This window comes from Balaenoptera musculus, chromosome 15 (assembly GCF_009873245.2).
Source record: "Balaenoptera musculus isolate JJ_BM4_2016_0621 chromosome 15, mBalMus1.pri.v3, whole genome shotgun sequence".
NCBI classification, from domain to species: Eukaryota; Metazoa; Chordata; class Mammalia; order Artiodactyla; family Balaenopteridae; genus Balaenoptera; species Balaenoptera musculus.
In genome coordinates this window covers 47,888,829-47,903,701 of record NC_045799.1, presented here as the reverse complement: position 1 = coordinate 47,903,701, position 14,873 = coordinate 47,888,829, and the positions used below count along the sequence as shown (strand labels likewise).

Sequence of the window (14,873 nt, the reverse complement as noted above, 5' to 3'; positions counted from 1 at the left end):
TTTCCGGCAGGACTGTGTAGGCGGGGGTGTCGTGGACGCAGTGCTCGGCTTACTCACGCTCCTGGTCAGCTCCACATGGCTCCCCTCGGACACTCGTCTCCCTCGACAGAAGACTTTGTCACTGGAAACAAGTTCCGAGTGGGACGTTAGCATGTCGGGCGTCAGAGAAGGCTGTCGTCACAGCATCTCCACGGTAGTTTTGATTCCTTTGTTTTGGTGTAGACCATAGCCCAGTGGCAGAAAGCGGGCTACCAGGACATGCCTGAGTACGAAAACTTCAAGCACCTTCTGCAGGCGCCCCTGGACGATGCTCAGGAGATCCTGCACGCGCGCTTCCCCATGCCGCGGTACGTCAGCACAGAGCACGGAGGCAGCCAGGTGAGCGAGCCCAGCCCGGCCCTGGTGCTCTGTTGGCTTTATGATGCGTTCTCGTGGCTGTAAATCCAAACTGCCTGGTTCGTATCTTATATGGTGACATAAATTGACATATAGGTCAGCTTCCAAATATGACTTCTTTTTAAATGAGTGGTCAAAATATGTTGGTGTAGAGGATTGCCAGAATGAAATACACTCCATGTTTCAGGAACCCTAATAAATGGAGAGGCTTTGGGCTTAAACTAAAGAAAAACTAAAGAAATGGGTTCCTATGTGGTAAAAAATTTCTAATTTAACAAAAAAAATGTAAAAACTTTTTTCTATTACACTAATATTAATGCCACTTTTAATCTTTAAATCTAAATCTCTTTTTTTTTTTTAAAAGGCTCGATTCCTTTTGTCTAAAGTGAATCCATCTCAGACACACAATAACCTGTATGCTTGGGGACAGGTGAGTAATTGTCAGGTATTTGAGGAGGAGGCCAGGCTGCTTTTTTAAAAACTTGTTTTTAAATTCTACAAATTGGGGAATTCCTTGGTGGTCCAGTGGTTAGGACTCGGCGCTTTCACTGCCGGGGCCCGGATTCGATCCCTGGTTGGGGAACTAAGATCCTGCAAGCTGCAAGTTGTGGCCAAAAAAAAAAGAAAAGATAAATAAATAAATTCTACAAATTTATTGAATTAAATTCCTTTTGGCCCAGAGACAGAGTAACTTGGGTATTTTGCTGGGAAGAAAACTTTGAATAATACAGTAATTCCCCTTATCCATATTTTCGCTTTACAAGGTTTCAGTTACCTGAGGTCGGCTGTGGTCAGAAAATTCCAGAAGTAATTCATTAGTTTTGAATTACACACCATTCTGAGTAGCCTGGTGAAATCTCACACCTTCCCGCTCCCTCCCACCTGGGGAGTGCGTTATCTTTGTCCAGTGTTTCCAGACTGTGTATGCCAATATTAATTAGCACCTGTACAGGAAAACCTTAGTACTTGCAGGGTTCTGTTCTGCCTATGGTTTGAGGCAGCCACTGGGGTCTTGGAAGCTGCCCACCCTGGATAAGGGGGGGACTAGGGACTTCTGTGTAGGCTGGGGGTGGGGACATGCCCTGTGTGGATCCCCTTCTGCAGTACGCAGCGGAGTCTGACAGGTTCAGGCCAGAGGACAGAACGCTGAACTGTGGCCTCCACGTGCTTCCCTCGGAGACACAGTGGCATTGCCCAGAGTCCCCACACTTCTGTCTCCCCCAGGAGTGCAGGGCAAACACATGGACTCACGCTCACCATTCCTTCTGCCTCCTCTTCACTTTTTAGCTCCAATTTCCTTCTTTATCTAATTATTCCCAGCATTTATGTCTCCCTCAAATGAGTCTTTTCTTTCATTCTGTTTTCTTATAACATTTTTGGGGAGGTAATTGTAAATTTATATGCAGTTGTATGAAGCAATACAGAGAGATCCCCTTTGCTCTTTACCCAGTTCCCCCCCCACCCTCCACCGGTGGTAACATCTTGCAAAACTGTAATACAGTATCATAACCAGGAGATTAAGATATGCATTTCCACCAGCACAAGGATCTCTCACGTTGCCCTTTTATAGTTATGCTCACTTCTCTCCTGGTCTCCTGTTTTCTGTTTCTATAATTTTGTCATAAAAAAGTTAACATGTGTTAAATACACAGGGAACTGTATTCAATATCTTGTAATAATCCATAATGGAAAAGAATATGCAAAAGAATATATGTATATGTATAGCTGAATCACTTTGCTGTACACCAGAAACTAACACAACATTGTAAATCAGCTAAACTTCAATTTTAAAATAACGGTTACATATGTGAAACCACATTGTACCTAAACTTTTGGGATTGGCTTTTTTCCCTCAGCATACTTATCTAGAGATTCATTTAAGTGTCAAATTTATAGGTAATTTGTTCCTTTTTATTTGCCAAGTAGTATTCTGTGGTATAGACATACTGCATTTTATTTAATCATTCACCCATTGAAGGACAGCTGGGTTGTTTACAGTTTCTTTTGGTTTTTTTTGGCTGTGTTGGGTCTCCGTTGCTGTGCGCGGGCTTTCTCTAGTTGCGGTGAGCGGGGGCTACTCTTCGTTGCGGTGCGCGGGCTTCTCATTGTGGTGGCTTCTCTTGTTGCGGGGCATGGGCTCTAGACGCGCGGACTCAGTAGTTGTGGCTCGCAGGCTCTAGAGCACAGGCTCAGTAGTTGCGGCGCACGGGCTTAGTTGCTCCGCGGCATGTGGGATCTTCCTGGACCAGGGCTCGAACCCGTGTCCCCTGCATTGTGCCAACAGGGAAGCCCTTGTACAGGTTTCTTATAAACTTTTTTTTTTTTTTGGCCATGCCGCACAGCTTGTGAGATCTTAGTTCCCGGACAAGGGATTAAACCTGGGCCCTCGGCAGTGAGAGCACCAAGTCCTAACCACTGGATTACCGGGGAATCCCCTGAACATTTATTAAATCTATTTTTATTTCTTTCATCAGTGTTGTGTATTTTCACTTTCTTTTTTTTTTTTTTTGAGTGATTGTGAATGGTACTGTACTTTTAATTTCAGTGTCCAGTTGTTCATTGCTAGTACAGATCTTCCTCAGCTTGTGATGCGATTGCATCCCAATAAATCCATCATAACTTGAAAATGCGTTTAATACACCTAACCTACCGAATATCATACCTTAGCCTGACCTCCCTTAAATATGCTCAGAACACTTAGATTAGACTACAGTTGGGCAAAATCATCTAACACAAACCGTATTTTATAATGAAGTGTTGAATATCTCATGTAACTTATTGAACGCTGTACTGAAAGTGAAGAACAGAATGGTTGTGAGTGTCTTGGTTGTTGACCCATGTGATCAGTGTGGCTGGGAGCCACCCAGGATCACGGGGGAGGATCGTACTGCATGTTGGTAGCCTAGGAAAAGACCACAGTTCAAAATGTGTATGGTTTCTACTGAGTGAGTACTGCTTTTATACCATCATAAAGTCAAAAAATCATAAGTCAGCAACCATCTATATATAGAAATAAAGTTATTTTTGTATACTTGTCTAATATCCTGTGACCTTCCTGAGTCACTTATTACTTTGGGGAGTTTTTTGGTAGATTCCTTGGGATTTTTTACAGACAGTCATGTCTTCTGCAAGGAGGGACAGTTCATTTCTTCCTTTCCAATCTGAATACCTATTGTTTCCTTTTGTTGTTCTGTTGTCTATTTTCAATGTCATTTATATCTGCTCTAATCTTTATTTTCTTCCTTCTGCTTGCTTTAGGTTTATTTCCTTCATTTTCTAGGTTCTTGAGGTAGGAGTTTAGATTATTGACATGAGGCTTTTCTCTTCTTCAGTGTATGCATTTAGTGCTCTTAATTCCCTTTGCAGTACTGCTTTTGCTGTGTCCCACAGGTTTTGATTATGTTGTATTTTCATTTTCATTCAATTTGATATATTTTTAAAAAATTTCTCTTGAGGGTTCTTTGACTCTTGGGTTATTTAGAAGTATTGCTTAGTTTCCACAGATTTTCTTGTTGTCTTCAGTTAATTGATTTCTATTTTGATTCCATTGTGGTTAGAGGATATACTTTGTATTATTTCAACTTTTAAAAATTTGTTGAAGTTTGTTTTATGGCCCAGGATATGGTATGTCTTGGCATATATTCCATGGTCACTTGAATAGGCGTTCTGCTATTGTTGGATAAATTGTCCTATAAATGTCAATTAGGTCCTGTTAGTTGATGGTGGTGTTAAGTTCTTATATATCCCTGCTGATTATCTGTATAGTTCTATCCGTTTTTGAGAGAGGATGTTGAGGTTTCCAACTCTTAATGGTGAGTTTGTTTCTCTTTTGTGTTCTGTCAGGTTTTTGTTCACATATTTTTCAGCTCTGTTGTTTGTTGCATACACACTTAGGATTGCCCTTTCTTTTTGGTGGATTGACCCTTTCATCATTGTATGATGTCCCCACTATCTCTGGTAATTTTGTTTGCACTACTATCTACTTTATCTGGCCTTTATAAAGCCCACACTTATCTTTCTTTTATTCTTTTTATTTATTATGCAAAAAAATTAATGTTTGCATGATATACCTCTTTCCATCCTTTAACTTTCAACCTGCTTCTATCATATATTTTTTTAATCTACTCTGCTAAACTCATAATAAATTTGCTTATTTGGACCATTTATATTTAATGTAGTTACTGATATGTTAGGGCTTATTAAGTCTGCCATTTTATTTTTTCGTTTTCTGTGCTTTTCATTTCTCTGTTTTCTTTTTCCTTCCTTCCTGTGGGTTACTTGAACATTCCTTATAATTCCATTTTAACTTGTTCACAGTGGTTTTTTTAGTATATCTCTTTTTGTAGCATTTTTTAGCAGTTATTCCTGGTTGCTCTAGATATTAGAGCATTACATTACATTATGTGTACCTAGCTTATCATGGTCTACTGGTGTTATCTTTTTTACCAGTTCAAATGAAGTATAGAAAACCTACCCCCGCCTCACTTCATGTCCCTTTACTCTCTCCCATTTATGATATAATTGCGTTAAATGTTTCCTCTGTGTGCATCAGACAGTGTTACAGTTTTTCTTCAGCCATAATTTATAAATCTAAGAAAAGATGGAAAACCTATTATTTTTATCTGTAGTTTTGCTTACTGTGTCCTTTATTCCTTCTTAATACTCCAGAGTTTCTTCTTTTATCTTTTCCTTTCTGTTTAGAAATCTTCCTTTAGCAGTTCTTTTCGGGGTAAGTCTTCTGGTGATAGACTCTTAGTTTTCCTTCATTTGAGAATCTCTTGATTTCCTCTTCAATCCTGAACAATATTTTCTCTGGATATAGGATTCTGGTGACAGTCCTTTTTCTTAGGCAGTTGAAAAATATTGATAAAATGTAATCTTTCTCTGGCCGCTTTCAAAATTTTTTCTTTGTTAGTTTCAAATGTTGAAATACCATATGTTTTTGTGTGAATTTCTCTGAATTTATCCTATTTGGAATTTGCCCAACTTCTAGATTCTGTATATTTATGCTGCTTGCCAAACTTGGATAGTTTTCAGTCATTACTTTCTACAATACTTTTTCAGCCTGCCTTGCCTTTCTTTCTCTTTGGGACCTCAGTGATGCAAATGTTAGGTCATTTGTAGTTCCACAGCTCAGTTGGATACTTTCTTTTATTTTTATCTTCCAGTTTATTGACTCTTTTCTCTGTTCCCTTTCTGCTGTTGCATTCAAACTTTTTATATGTTACTGTATTTTTTAGTTATAAAATGTTCATTTGGAGTTTCTTTGTCTTATATTTCTTTTGTGACGCTTTATGTTTTCATTTGTTTCAAGTGTGTTCCTAATTGCTCCTTGAAGCATTTTTATCATGGCTGCTTTAGTCTTTGTCAGGTAATTCTAACACTGTCGTCAACTCAGTGTTAATACCTGTTGACTGTCTTTTTTCTCATTCATTTTGAGATCTTGACTCTTGGTATAACAAGTGATTTTTGATTGATACGTGGACATTTTCGTATTTATTATGAGACTCTGGATCGATTTAAACCTGTTTTGGCTGGCTTTTTGTCACACTGCTCTGGCAGGGAAGGGGGTGGTACATTGTTTCATTTCTGCCAGGTGAGACAGGAGTTCAGGTTTTCCGTTGGCCTCTGTTGACACCTGAGGTGGAGGGCGACTTTTTGTTACTGTGTGTGGGGACAGGAGTTCCAGCTCCCCACCTGGTTCCCATTGATTCTGTTGTGGAGGTGGCCTTGTAACTGGTGGGTGATGGTGAAAGTGCTTTCTCTGCACTAAGCCTTCTCTGATACCACCCCAGTGGGTGGGGCGTGGATGTCTTATTACTACCAGGTGTGGGGTAGAAGTCCAGGCTCCCTGTATGGTCTCTGCGGACACCATGGGTGCAGGGAGACTTCTTACTGGCCAGCAGGGATGAAATTCCTGGCTCCATACTTGGCCTTTTCTGATACCACCCTGGTGGGATTGTTGGGTCCCTCAGTACTGCCGTGTGAGGGTGCAAGTCTACACTATCCGCTCAGCCTTTTCTGTCTTGCTAGGCTGCCCTCATCTTTTGCTAGAGAAAGTGGGCTCTTTTTGTTGTAGTTTTTGTCTGTGCTCAATAACTGTTGCCAGCTTTTTCAGCTCCAAGTCTGGTGTGCATGCATGAGGCAAAAAGGAAGCCCTGGGAACTGGCCACTGTGTGGTTCCCTGCATCCCAGGGTCGCTAGTTAATCTGCTGTCTTTTCACCACCTTTCAAAGTCTTCTTATGTTTGTTTTATATAAAACATCCAGGGTTTTTAGTTGTACTTAGTTGAAGGAATGAGGAAAAGTACATCTACTCTTTCTTCCCAGAGAAATCCTTTTATAAAACTTTAATCATGCTTATATTTTTCTAATTATAACAGTAGTAATGTTTCATTTTTAGAAGACTAGTATATGTAAAAAAAAAATTTAGAAAGAAAGTTTAAATTACATAGAATGCTACTAGCTAGAGTTAAGTACTTCTGGCTTCTTTCTAGTTAATATAAAAGGTATATATCATGTATATCTGTGTGTGTGTGCGTGTGTGTGCATATGTATATATTTTTTTTAACAAATTGGAATCTTTTTAGAAATCAAGGTTTCTATTCAATACTTTTTCCCTTAACGTTAATTGAATCATAAGCATTTCTTGATAGTGCAGAGATCCATCTGTTCAGTGGATACTGATTCACCTCATTGAGAATACGCTGTTACCAAGCTTCTGTTGTAAGCAGATCATTTAAGAGCATCAGGCTGGTTGTGGCAGGGTGGTGGGGAAGATGAGAGATGGGGCGTGTGGGCCCCCAGGAGTTCATGCCTGCTGGGAGCCAGACCCTGGATGAGTCATCAGAACTACACAGGGGGTTAAAGTAGAAGGGCATATGCTCAAAACTGTGTGTAGTGGCAGGAATGGCCTGATATGAGTGGATCAGGGAAGGGTTTTGTGAGGAAATTATGCTTTAGTTGAAAAGATTAGCTAGGCAGGGCTTCCCTGGTGGCGCAGTGGTTGAGAGTCTGCCTGCCAATGCAGGGGACACGGGTTCGAGCCCTGGTCTGGGAAGATCCCACATGCCACGGAGCAGCTGGGCCCGTGAGCCACAACTACTGAGCCTACGCGTCTGGAGCCTGTGCTCTGCAACAAGAGAGGCCGCCGATAGAGAGGCCCGCGCACCGCGATGAAGAGTGGCCCCCGCTCGCCGCAACTGGAGAAAGCCCTCGCACAGAAACGAAGACCCAACACAGCCAAAAATAAACATAAAAATAAATAAATTAAAAAAAAAAAAAAGATTAGCTAGGCAGAGGATGGGGCTGTGTGGCAGGAGTGCTCTTGGCAGACGGACAGCACTTGCTGATTTTGTGAGGGGAAGGGTCCTTAATAATGCATGAATTCCAACCAGCTTCTAAGAGACCTGCCAGTAAACCTTTTTCATTAAACTTCAGGAAACAGGAGCGCCCATCCTGACTGATGATGTCAGCCTGCAGGTGTTCATGGACCATTTGAAGAAACTGGCTGTCTCCAGTGCCTGCTGAGCTGAGGACATGAGAAGGAAATGGAAGAAGACACTGTCACACTGTGCTCACAGTTGTTTATAAAGGCTTAACGTTCCTTTTACGTTTCTGCTGCATTTTAATAAATAATCAAAAGAAGTGTTATGTAACTCTTTAGATTTTAATTTGTTTGTATTCCTTATCTGTGCCCTTTTCTTTACACCATAAAATTATAAGGTCATAAACGTTTTGGTACCGGTAGATGTTTATATGCTTTTTGTATCCTAACTTTTTAGAGTCTGTATAAAATCAGAGCTAATGTATTTTGGCAGCTTGCTTACATGAAAATCATAATGATCAGAAAGGAAATAAATCTGGATGAAGAAGCACTGGTTAAAATAATGCTAATACAAATTTGATTTCTGAGGTCTCTGTGTAAGTCTGTGTGTTTTAAGTAAATTCCCCAAGAGGTAATTCCTGAACTTAATCTTCATTTACTGTCCAAGTATTAACAGACAAGGAAAAGTGAGAAATATGTGAAACTTTATTGAGGCAGAGTGGTCTGGAGTGGCACTGTTCCTACCTCACCTGAGATACAGAGAACAGATTGCTGGTCACCAGTGGGGAAGGGGTGGGGGAGGGTGAAATGGGTGAAGGGGGTCAACTGCATGGTGCTGGGTGGTGGTGAGCACACTGCAGTGCATACAGAAGTTGAATTATAATGTACACATGAAACATACAGTGTTATAAACCAGTGTTACCTCAATTAATAAGTTCCAGCTTATTCTACTCAGTGGAGTTCATCCTTGTTTAGAGGTTATATCCCCTTTTAACATGGGCCAATTGCTAGGACAACTGTCATCCAGGAATTTCTTTTGTTTGGACTCCTAGGTTAGTTCCAGTTTTCCTTTTATCTCATAAATCATTTTGCCGCCTTAAGTGACTGTTTTTAAAAAGAGCATACAAGAGATAATTCACAGAACCTGTTCTGTCTCCATACCTGACAGCTTTACTGAGTATAAAATCTAGGCCCAAAGCAATTTTATCTCAGAACTTTGGAGGCATTTTTTCATTCAACAAGTAATTATTCAGTATTTGCTATGTTTGGAGTAGTCTTCTAGGGCCTGGGAATGTAGTCAATAAAACAAAAATTCCTGTTCTCACAGAGCTTTTATTCTGGGTAGGGAAGACCAACATTAAAAAATTAGAAGTAAATTATATAATTTTTTAAGAAGGTAATGAGTGCTATGTAGAAAAGTAAAGCTGGGAACTCCTATTAATTGGCTGTCGGACCATCTGGATTGATTCCAGCGCTCTATCTTTTGAATTTGTATTTACTGCCATCTTTTTTTTTTTTAATTTATTTATTTTATTTATTTTATTTTTGGCTGTGATGGGTCTTCATTGCTGCACGTGGGCTTGTAAGCGGGGGCTACTCTTCGTTGCGGTGCGCGGGCTTCTCATTGCGGTGGCTTCTCTTGTTGCGGAGCATGGGCTCTAGGCACGTGGGCTTCAGTGGTTGTGGTGCACGGGCTTAGTTGCTCCACGGCATGTGTGATCTTCCTAGACCAGGGCTCGAACCCATGTCCCCTGCATTGGCAGGTGGATTCTTAACCACTGCGCCACCAGGGAAGCCCTATTTACTGCCATCTTAACCTCTGCTCAAAATTCTGGGAGTGTTTCCTATCTTAAAATGTTTAACAATTACATTTTAAATGCCTAAGGCTTTTATTTACTGTACCTTTTCCATAGAATATTTTTCTTATATTTGGGATATAATTTTGAATTGAGGTAGATCATATAGAAGAGTACATAAGCCTGTGTATCCAGTTTAGGGTTGAAACTGTTCCTCCTTGGGCCTGCTTCCAATTGACAGGAGGAATGTGATAGACCCAGCTGGCTCTGGTGTCTCTCCAGTGACAATGATTGAAGGTGCTGAGGGGCACCCGGAGCCATGCAGGTCCCACCTGTGGGTGCTGGTGGCTCTTTCCAAAGAACGTGGAGGTGGGTGTTAGTGTTCTTTGGAGAGCTGCCATCCCGAGAGGGAGACACTGAGCCAGTGTGCCTAGTAACTATAAACTCCATCTTGAAAGCAAGGAAACTTCTGAAATGATCAGGAGAGTGGCAGCCTGGATGGAAGGAGGCTGGAATCCAGCCGAGGCCTCAACAGAGGCAGCTTTTAGACACAGGTGACGGATGAGGTGTTAGGTGAGAGGGTGTCAGGAAAGGTTTCTTTCCTGTTGGGGGGCAGGGCGCAGTAGGGGTGGCGTTGATAAATTCAATCCTGGCCGCTCTTGAGTTTCAGGAGCTTGTGGGGTAGAACTGAAAATGCCCTGCAGGTTGGCAGTAATTATATGCATTTATCTTTCAGGAGAATGTGGCGTATATTTGAGTCATAAACGTATAAAGTAAATAACATGAGTAAAGTTGCTCAGTATGAGAAGAGAAGCAAGCTTGGAACAGAATACTGATTTTCCTCTTTTGTTTTTAACAACCTTATTGGGGTATAATTTATATACGATAAACTGCACCCATTTAAAGTGTACAGTTCAATGAGTTTCAACAGATGTGCACACCCATGAAAGCACCACCATCACATCACCATCAAGACACAGAACATTTCCACTGCCCCCAAAGTTTCTTCAGGCCCCTTTTAGTCCTTCCCTTTCTGCACACCCTGGTCGGAGGCAACTACTCGTCGGCTTTCTCCCACTATAGATGAATTTGCTTCCAGACTTTTGTGCCTGGTTTCTTTCTCTTAGCATTACCCATCTGAGATTTATCCATGCAATTGCGTGGATCAGTACAGTAGTTCCTTTTACTATGGAGTGGTAGACTCATTTCCTTTATCCATCCACTAGTTGATAGACATTTGGGTTGTTTCCATTTGGGGGCTCTTATGAATAAAGCTCTGTGAACACCCATGTACATACGTTTGTGTGGACATAATGTTTTCATTTCCTTTGGGTGAATAGGAACCGAACGTCTGATTCATACAGTAGGGGTACTTCAATTTTTAAGAAACTGCCAGTATTGCAAAGAGGTTGTGATATTTTATGTTCCCACCAGTAAGAGGTCTGATTGCTCCAAATCCGTACAACCCTTGGTATTCTCAACGTAATTTTTAGTCATTCTAATAGGTGTGTAAGGGTGTCTCGTGGTTTTAATTTGCCTTGCTGTGATGACTAACAATGCCCCTGTACTTATTGGCCATTTGTATATCTTCTTAAGTGGTTGTTGCCTGTTTTTCAGTTCGGTTGTCTTTTTATAACTGAATTGTAAGATATCCTTATACATTCTGATACAAGTCCTTTGTCAGATATACCTACTTTGAATATTTTATTTTGTGGCTTGTTTCATTTTCTTAACTGCCTTTCGAAGAGCAAAAGATTTAATTTTGAAAAAGTCCAATTTACCAATGTTTGTTTTGTGGTTTATGCTTTTTGTATTCTAAGAAATCTTTGCCTATCCCAAGATGGCAAAGAACGCCTTTTTAAAAAAAATTTTTATTTTATATTGGATGTAGTTGATTTCCAATCGTTGTGTTAGATCTTCTTTTCTTCTCGGTTTGTAGTTTTAGCTTTTATATTTAAGCCTATGATCCATTTAGAGTTAACTTTTGTGTGTGGCAAAACACCAATTTCTAGAGGGTGGGAGAAATGGGAAGAGCCCTGAAGGATAAATAGATTCTGAAGAAAATTATGTTTTCGTAACTATGAAAGGAGCAGGTGGAGTCGGATGCGCTGGAAATCAAGTCTGATTATGGCTGCAAAGTAGTTACTGGCTATGGCAGTTTACTGAGTGTCCACTCTGTGCCCAACACATCCCTTTTGCTCTCAAGTTGTTTGGTTTCTTGGAGTTGGGGTAGATTATGCTTCGAAGAAATGTACGGATAAGAGAAAAGCTGAAGGTGGATCGAGTGGAGACTTTTTGTTTTTGAGGCGCGGGCTCGTTTGTATGATGGAGTGAAGAACAACAGAATGAAAAGGGCGTGAGATGGAGGTGGACAGTTAGAGTGTAGTTGCTGGGCCAGGGCCCTGAAAGGCAGAGAAGAATGGGACCCACAGCCCAGTGGAGGGGCTAATTCAGACGTGGAGGGACCCACGCGCACCAGACAGCGCTCCAGGCAGGAAGATGGGGAAGATGAGTTGCGGGGCGTAGACGGGGTGTCCTCGCAAACCTGAGAGCTGGAGGAAGGAAGGAATTAAGCTTTACAAGGGCCACCTAAAGCCTATGTAAGGCAGGCCTTACCGTTTTGCAAGTGGGAGGTTTGCCTGAGAGAAAGTGTCATTGGGGCCCGTCACGTGGGAGGCAAGATTGTCTCCGGACCCCAGGCGCCAGACCCGAGTGCTTTGCCCAGCGCGACGTCCGGACTACACGCCCCAGGATGCATCGGGGCCGGCGCAGGAAGCGGTCGCCCGAGGCGGCTCCCCATTGGAGGCGGCGGCGGCGGTGACGCGCCCACCGGAAGGCCCGCCTCCGCCCTGAGGCTCAGAGGAGCGAGGTCTTCCCGGCGGCGTCATGCGTCCGGAAAAGGCCCTGTCTTGGTACCGGCGGATGTCTGTGTTGTACGGACTGGGCGCCTGGACCCTGCTGGGCTCCTTGTTTTTGTGGAATCAGAGAAAGAGCAAGCCGCCAGGTACGGCTCTCGGGCGGGACCTCCGGGGGACGCGCGGCCTTGCGTGGGGCGTGTCCGGGGGGTCGCAGAAGTGGCTTCGCTGTGCCGCGCGAAGAGACCGGGAGCGGTGCTTAGAGCCGCGCGTTATCGTAGAATCTGCCAGCAACGACCTTTTAGATCCTCTTCCCCGAACCTTGCTGGTTTATTGAGCGAGGCCGCCCCTATCCTCAGAATTTGAAGAATCCGTGAGGTTCCAGGTGGAATTTCAAAGACCCTGGATGGTGGTTTAAAGAGGCGATGCTTCTGTAACTTCAGCCCTGCTTTGGTCGCATGGTCGCATGGTCGCATTTGGCGACCAAACGATTTCAGGACTTACACCAGCGAAGGAGTATTGAAATCTTCCCAGTTGCTGGGAGGAAAAGGAAATCCCGCAGCTTTCAAAAATGTGCTGGAAGTCTGTGGCTTCGTCTAGAGAAAGGGCTGCCTGGGGCTGGTGGGGGAGCGACTGCTACAAAATAAGGGGTTTCCTTTTGTGGATGAAAATATTCTACACTTTATTTTGGTGCTGGTTGCACAGATCTGAAGATACTAAAAACTGAATTTACATTTTAAATGAGTTAATTGTATAATAAGTATTATCTCAGTAAAGCTTTTTATGTAAAAGCTGTGCTGAAGATTACATTTGGTAAGGAAGCTCACCAATGGCCTGAAAGTGCACATGTCAGTATTAAGCATTTTAAAACATTTATCTCTGTAGTGGTCATTTTTTAAAAAAATTATTTAAATTTTCTTTTTTACAGAAAGAAAACGGTGTCAGGAACCTGATGGGGGTGGGGGTAATTCTTACCTTAGTTTATTTTGTTTCAAAGGCTTTACTAATAATTCTAATGACTGCTGCCTAAGTTAAAAGTTAGTGATCAACTATACTTAAATAAAAAAATAAAGTAAGATAAAATAAAAGTTAGTGATGCAGCTGTTCCTTTTTTTTTTTTTTTTTAAGGTGGTGAAGTAGAACAAAAGGATGTCTCAACAAATGAACTATCTGAACCCCCGAAAGGGTTTTATGTGGAAACGATTGTCACATATAGAGACGATTTTGTTCCAATTACTGCCAGGATCGTCAACTATTTGAAATCATGGACTGGTGGCCCTGGACCAAAATCATGATGCGCGGCTCAATTCTGAAAACAGGACTTTGGTTCAGCATAAAAATTTGAGAGATACCGTGATTTCTACTTTCTGTTTGTGAAAAGTGTATACACTTAATTTTGCTGTAAAATAGAATCACTAATAATATGCAATAAATATTTCCTTGAAGAAAACTAAATTTGCATATTCAGGAGGTATCCTTCTATACTCACAGGAGTAAAAGATTGAAGTGAAATGTCGTATTGAGCTTCCATAAGCTTGGTTTTCTGAAATTAGTTCATGTAACTTTATATTCCTTTCATGTTGCTGTCAGACATAGCTTTTGTGGTCCCTTTAAGCAAATCTCCATGTTCAGTTTGGGACTTAGAGCAGCCCTTTGGGCACTAGTGGGTGCTCGGTAAGTATGTGGTGAATTAGATTATAACTCCTGGATTAAATAGACTCGATCTGTTCTTTAGGAGCAGTACAGATACCCTCATTCTTTCAGCAGGAGTGGATTAAACCCCAACGGTGGCTACCAGTATTCTAGAGATAGGGGATACAAAGTGAGGACAGCGGGGTTCCTGCCCTTGAGTGCTGCAGTGTTCTCTCCGCTGGTCTCGTTTGGTTGCAAGTAACAAACCCACATAAGTGCGATTAAATCAGAAAGAGATGTTTATTAAAAATGTGTGCGGACAGGGAATTACCTGGTGGTCCGATGGTTAGGACTCGGTTCTTTCGCTGCTGCGGGCGTGGGTGCAATCCCTGGTCGGGGAACTAAGATCCCACAAGCTGTGCAGCGTGGCCAGAAAAAAAAAAAACTGAGTATGGACAGCTCAGAATTCAAGCAGAGTATGTTGAGGTCTTCGGAGGGCCTGGCAGCAGGAAGCGGCGTGTAGCCACTCACTGAGCCTGCCTGGGGATTGTCTGCCTTGTTGCCTTTCTTACTGCACACCAGTTTTGTCCCCGTTATTTCTGTAGTAACATCACTTTGCAGCTACAGTGTCAAAGTCTGATGAGCTTCTTCCCAAGCCAGAGTTTGTCTTCCACTCCTGTGAGAGTCAGTTCCCTGTGTATCAGATCCCTTCCTGTGGATCACCGAGTCCTGCCTCGGTTAGTAAGAAACTAGCATTCGTTGCCCATTTGGGTAGTGTTTCTTGTGTGCAGCTATTTGGGACCCTGTGAGGACTAGGGATTCCTGGTAGGACAGGAATGGGACATTTCTGGGTTCCTGCTATAGTACT

The 14,873-nt window shown here is 42.2% G+C and overlaps 2 protein-coding genes across 5 annotated transcripts in view; both read left to right on the top strand.

Annotated features, from left to right (window-relative positions):
- Positions 1–8,309, top strand: part of SEC23B (SEC23 homolog B, COPII coat complex component) — a 38,323-nt gene extending 30,014 nt beyond the window's left edge. For 3 of the 4 annotated variants that reach the window (XM_036825987.1, XM_036825988.1, XM_036825990.1), the window contains 3 exons: positions 223–378; positions 761–826; positions 7,836–8,309. In XM_036825987.1, the coding sequence (XP_036681882.1) occupies positions 223–378; positions 761–826; positions 7,836–7,925 (312 nt within the window). In that variant the 3' untranslated portion in view covers positions 7,926–8,309. The remainder of the gene's footprint in view (positions 1–222; positions 379–760; positions 827–7,835) is intronic. The other variant, XM_036825989.1, reaches the window with a different exon arrangement.
- Positions 8,310–12,347: 4,038 nt separating this feature from the next.
- On the top strand, positions 12,348–13,828 carry SMIM26 (small integral membrane protein 26). The gene is made up of 2 exons (XM_036826227.1): positions 12,348–12,522; positions 13,502–13,828. Exons 1-2 carry the CDS (start codon positions 12,405–12,407, stop codon positions 13,666–13,668), a joined length of 285 nt encoding a protein of 94 aa, XP_036682122.1. The 5' UTR covers positions 12,348–12,404; the 3' UTR covers positions 13,669–13,828.
- The last annotated feature ends 1,045 nt before the right edge of the window (positions 13,829–14,873 follow it).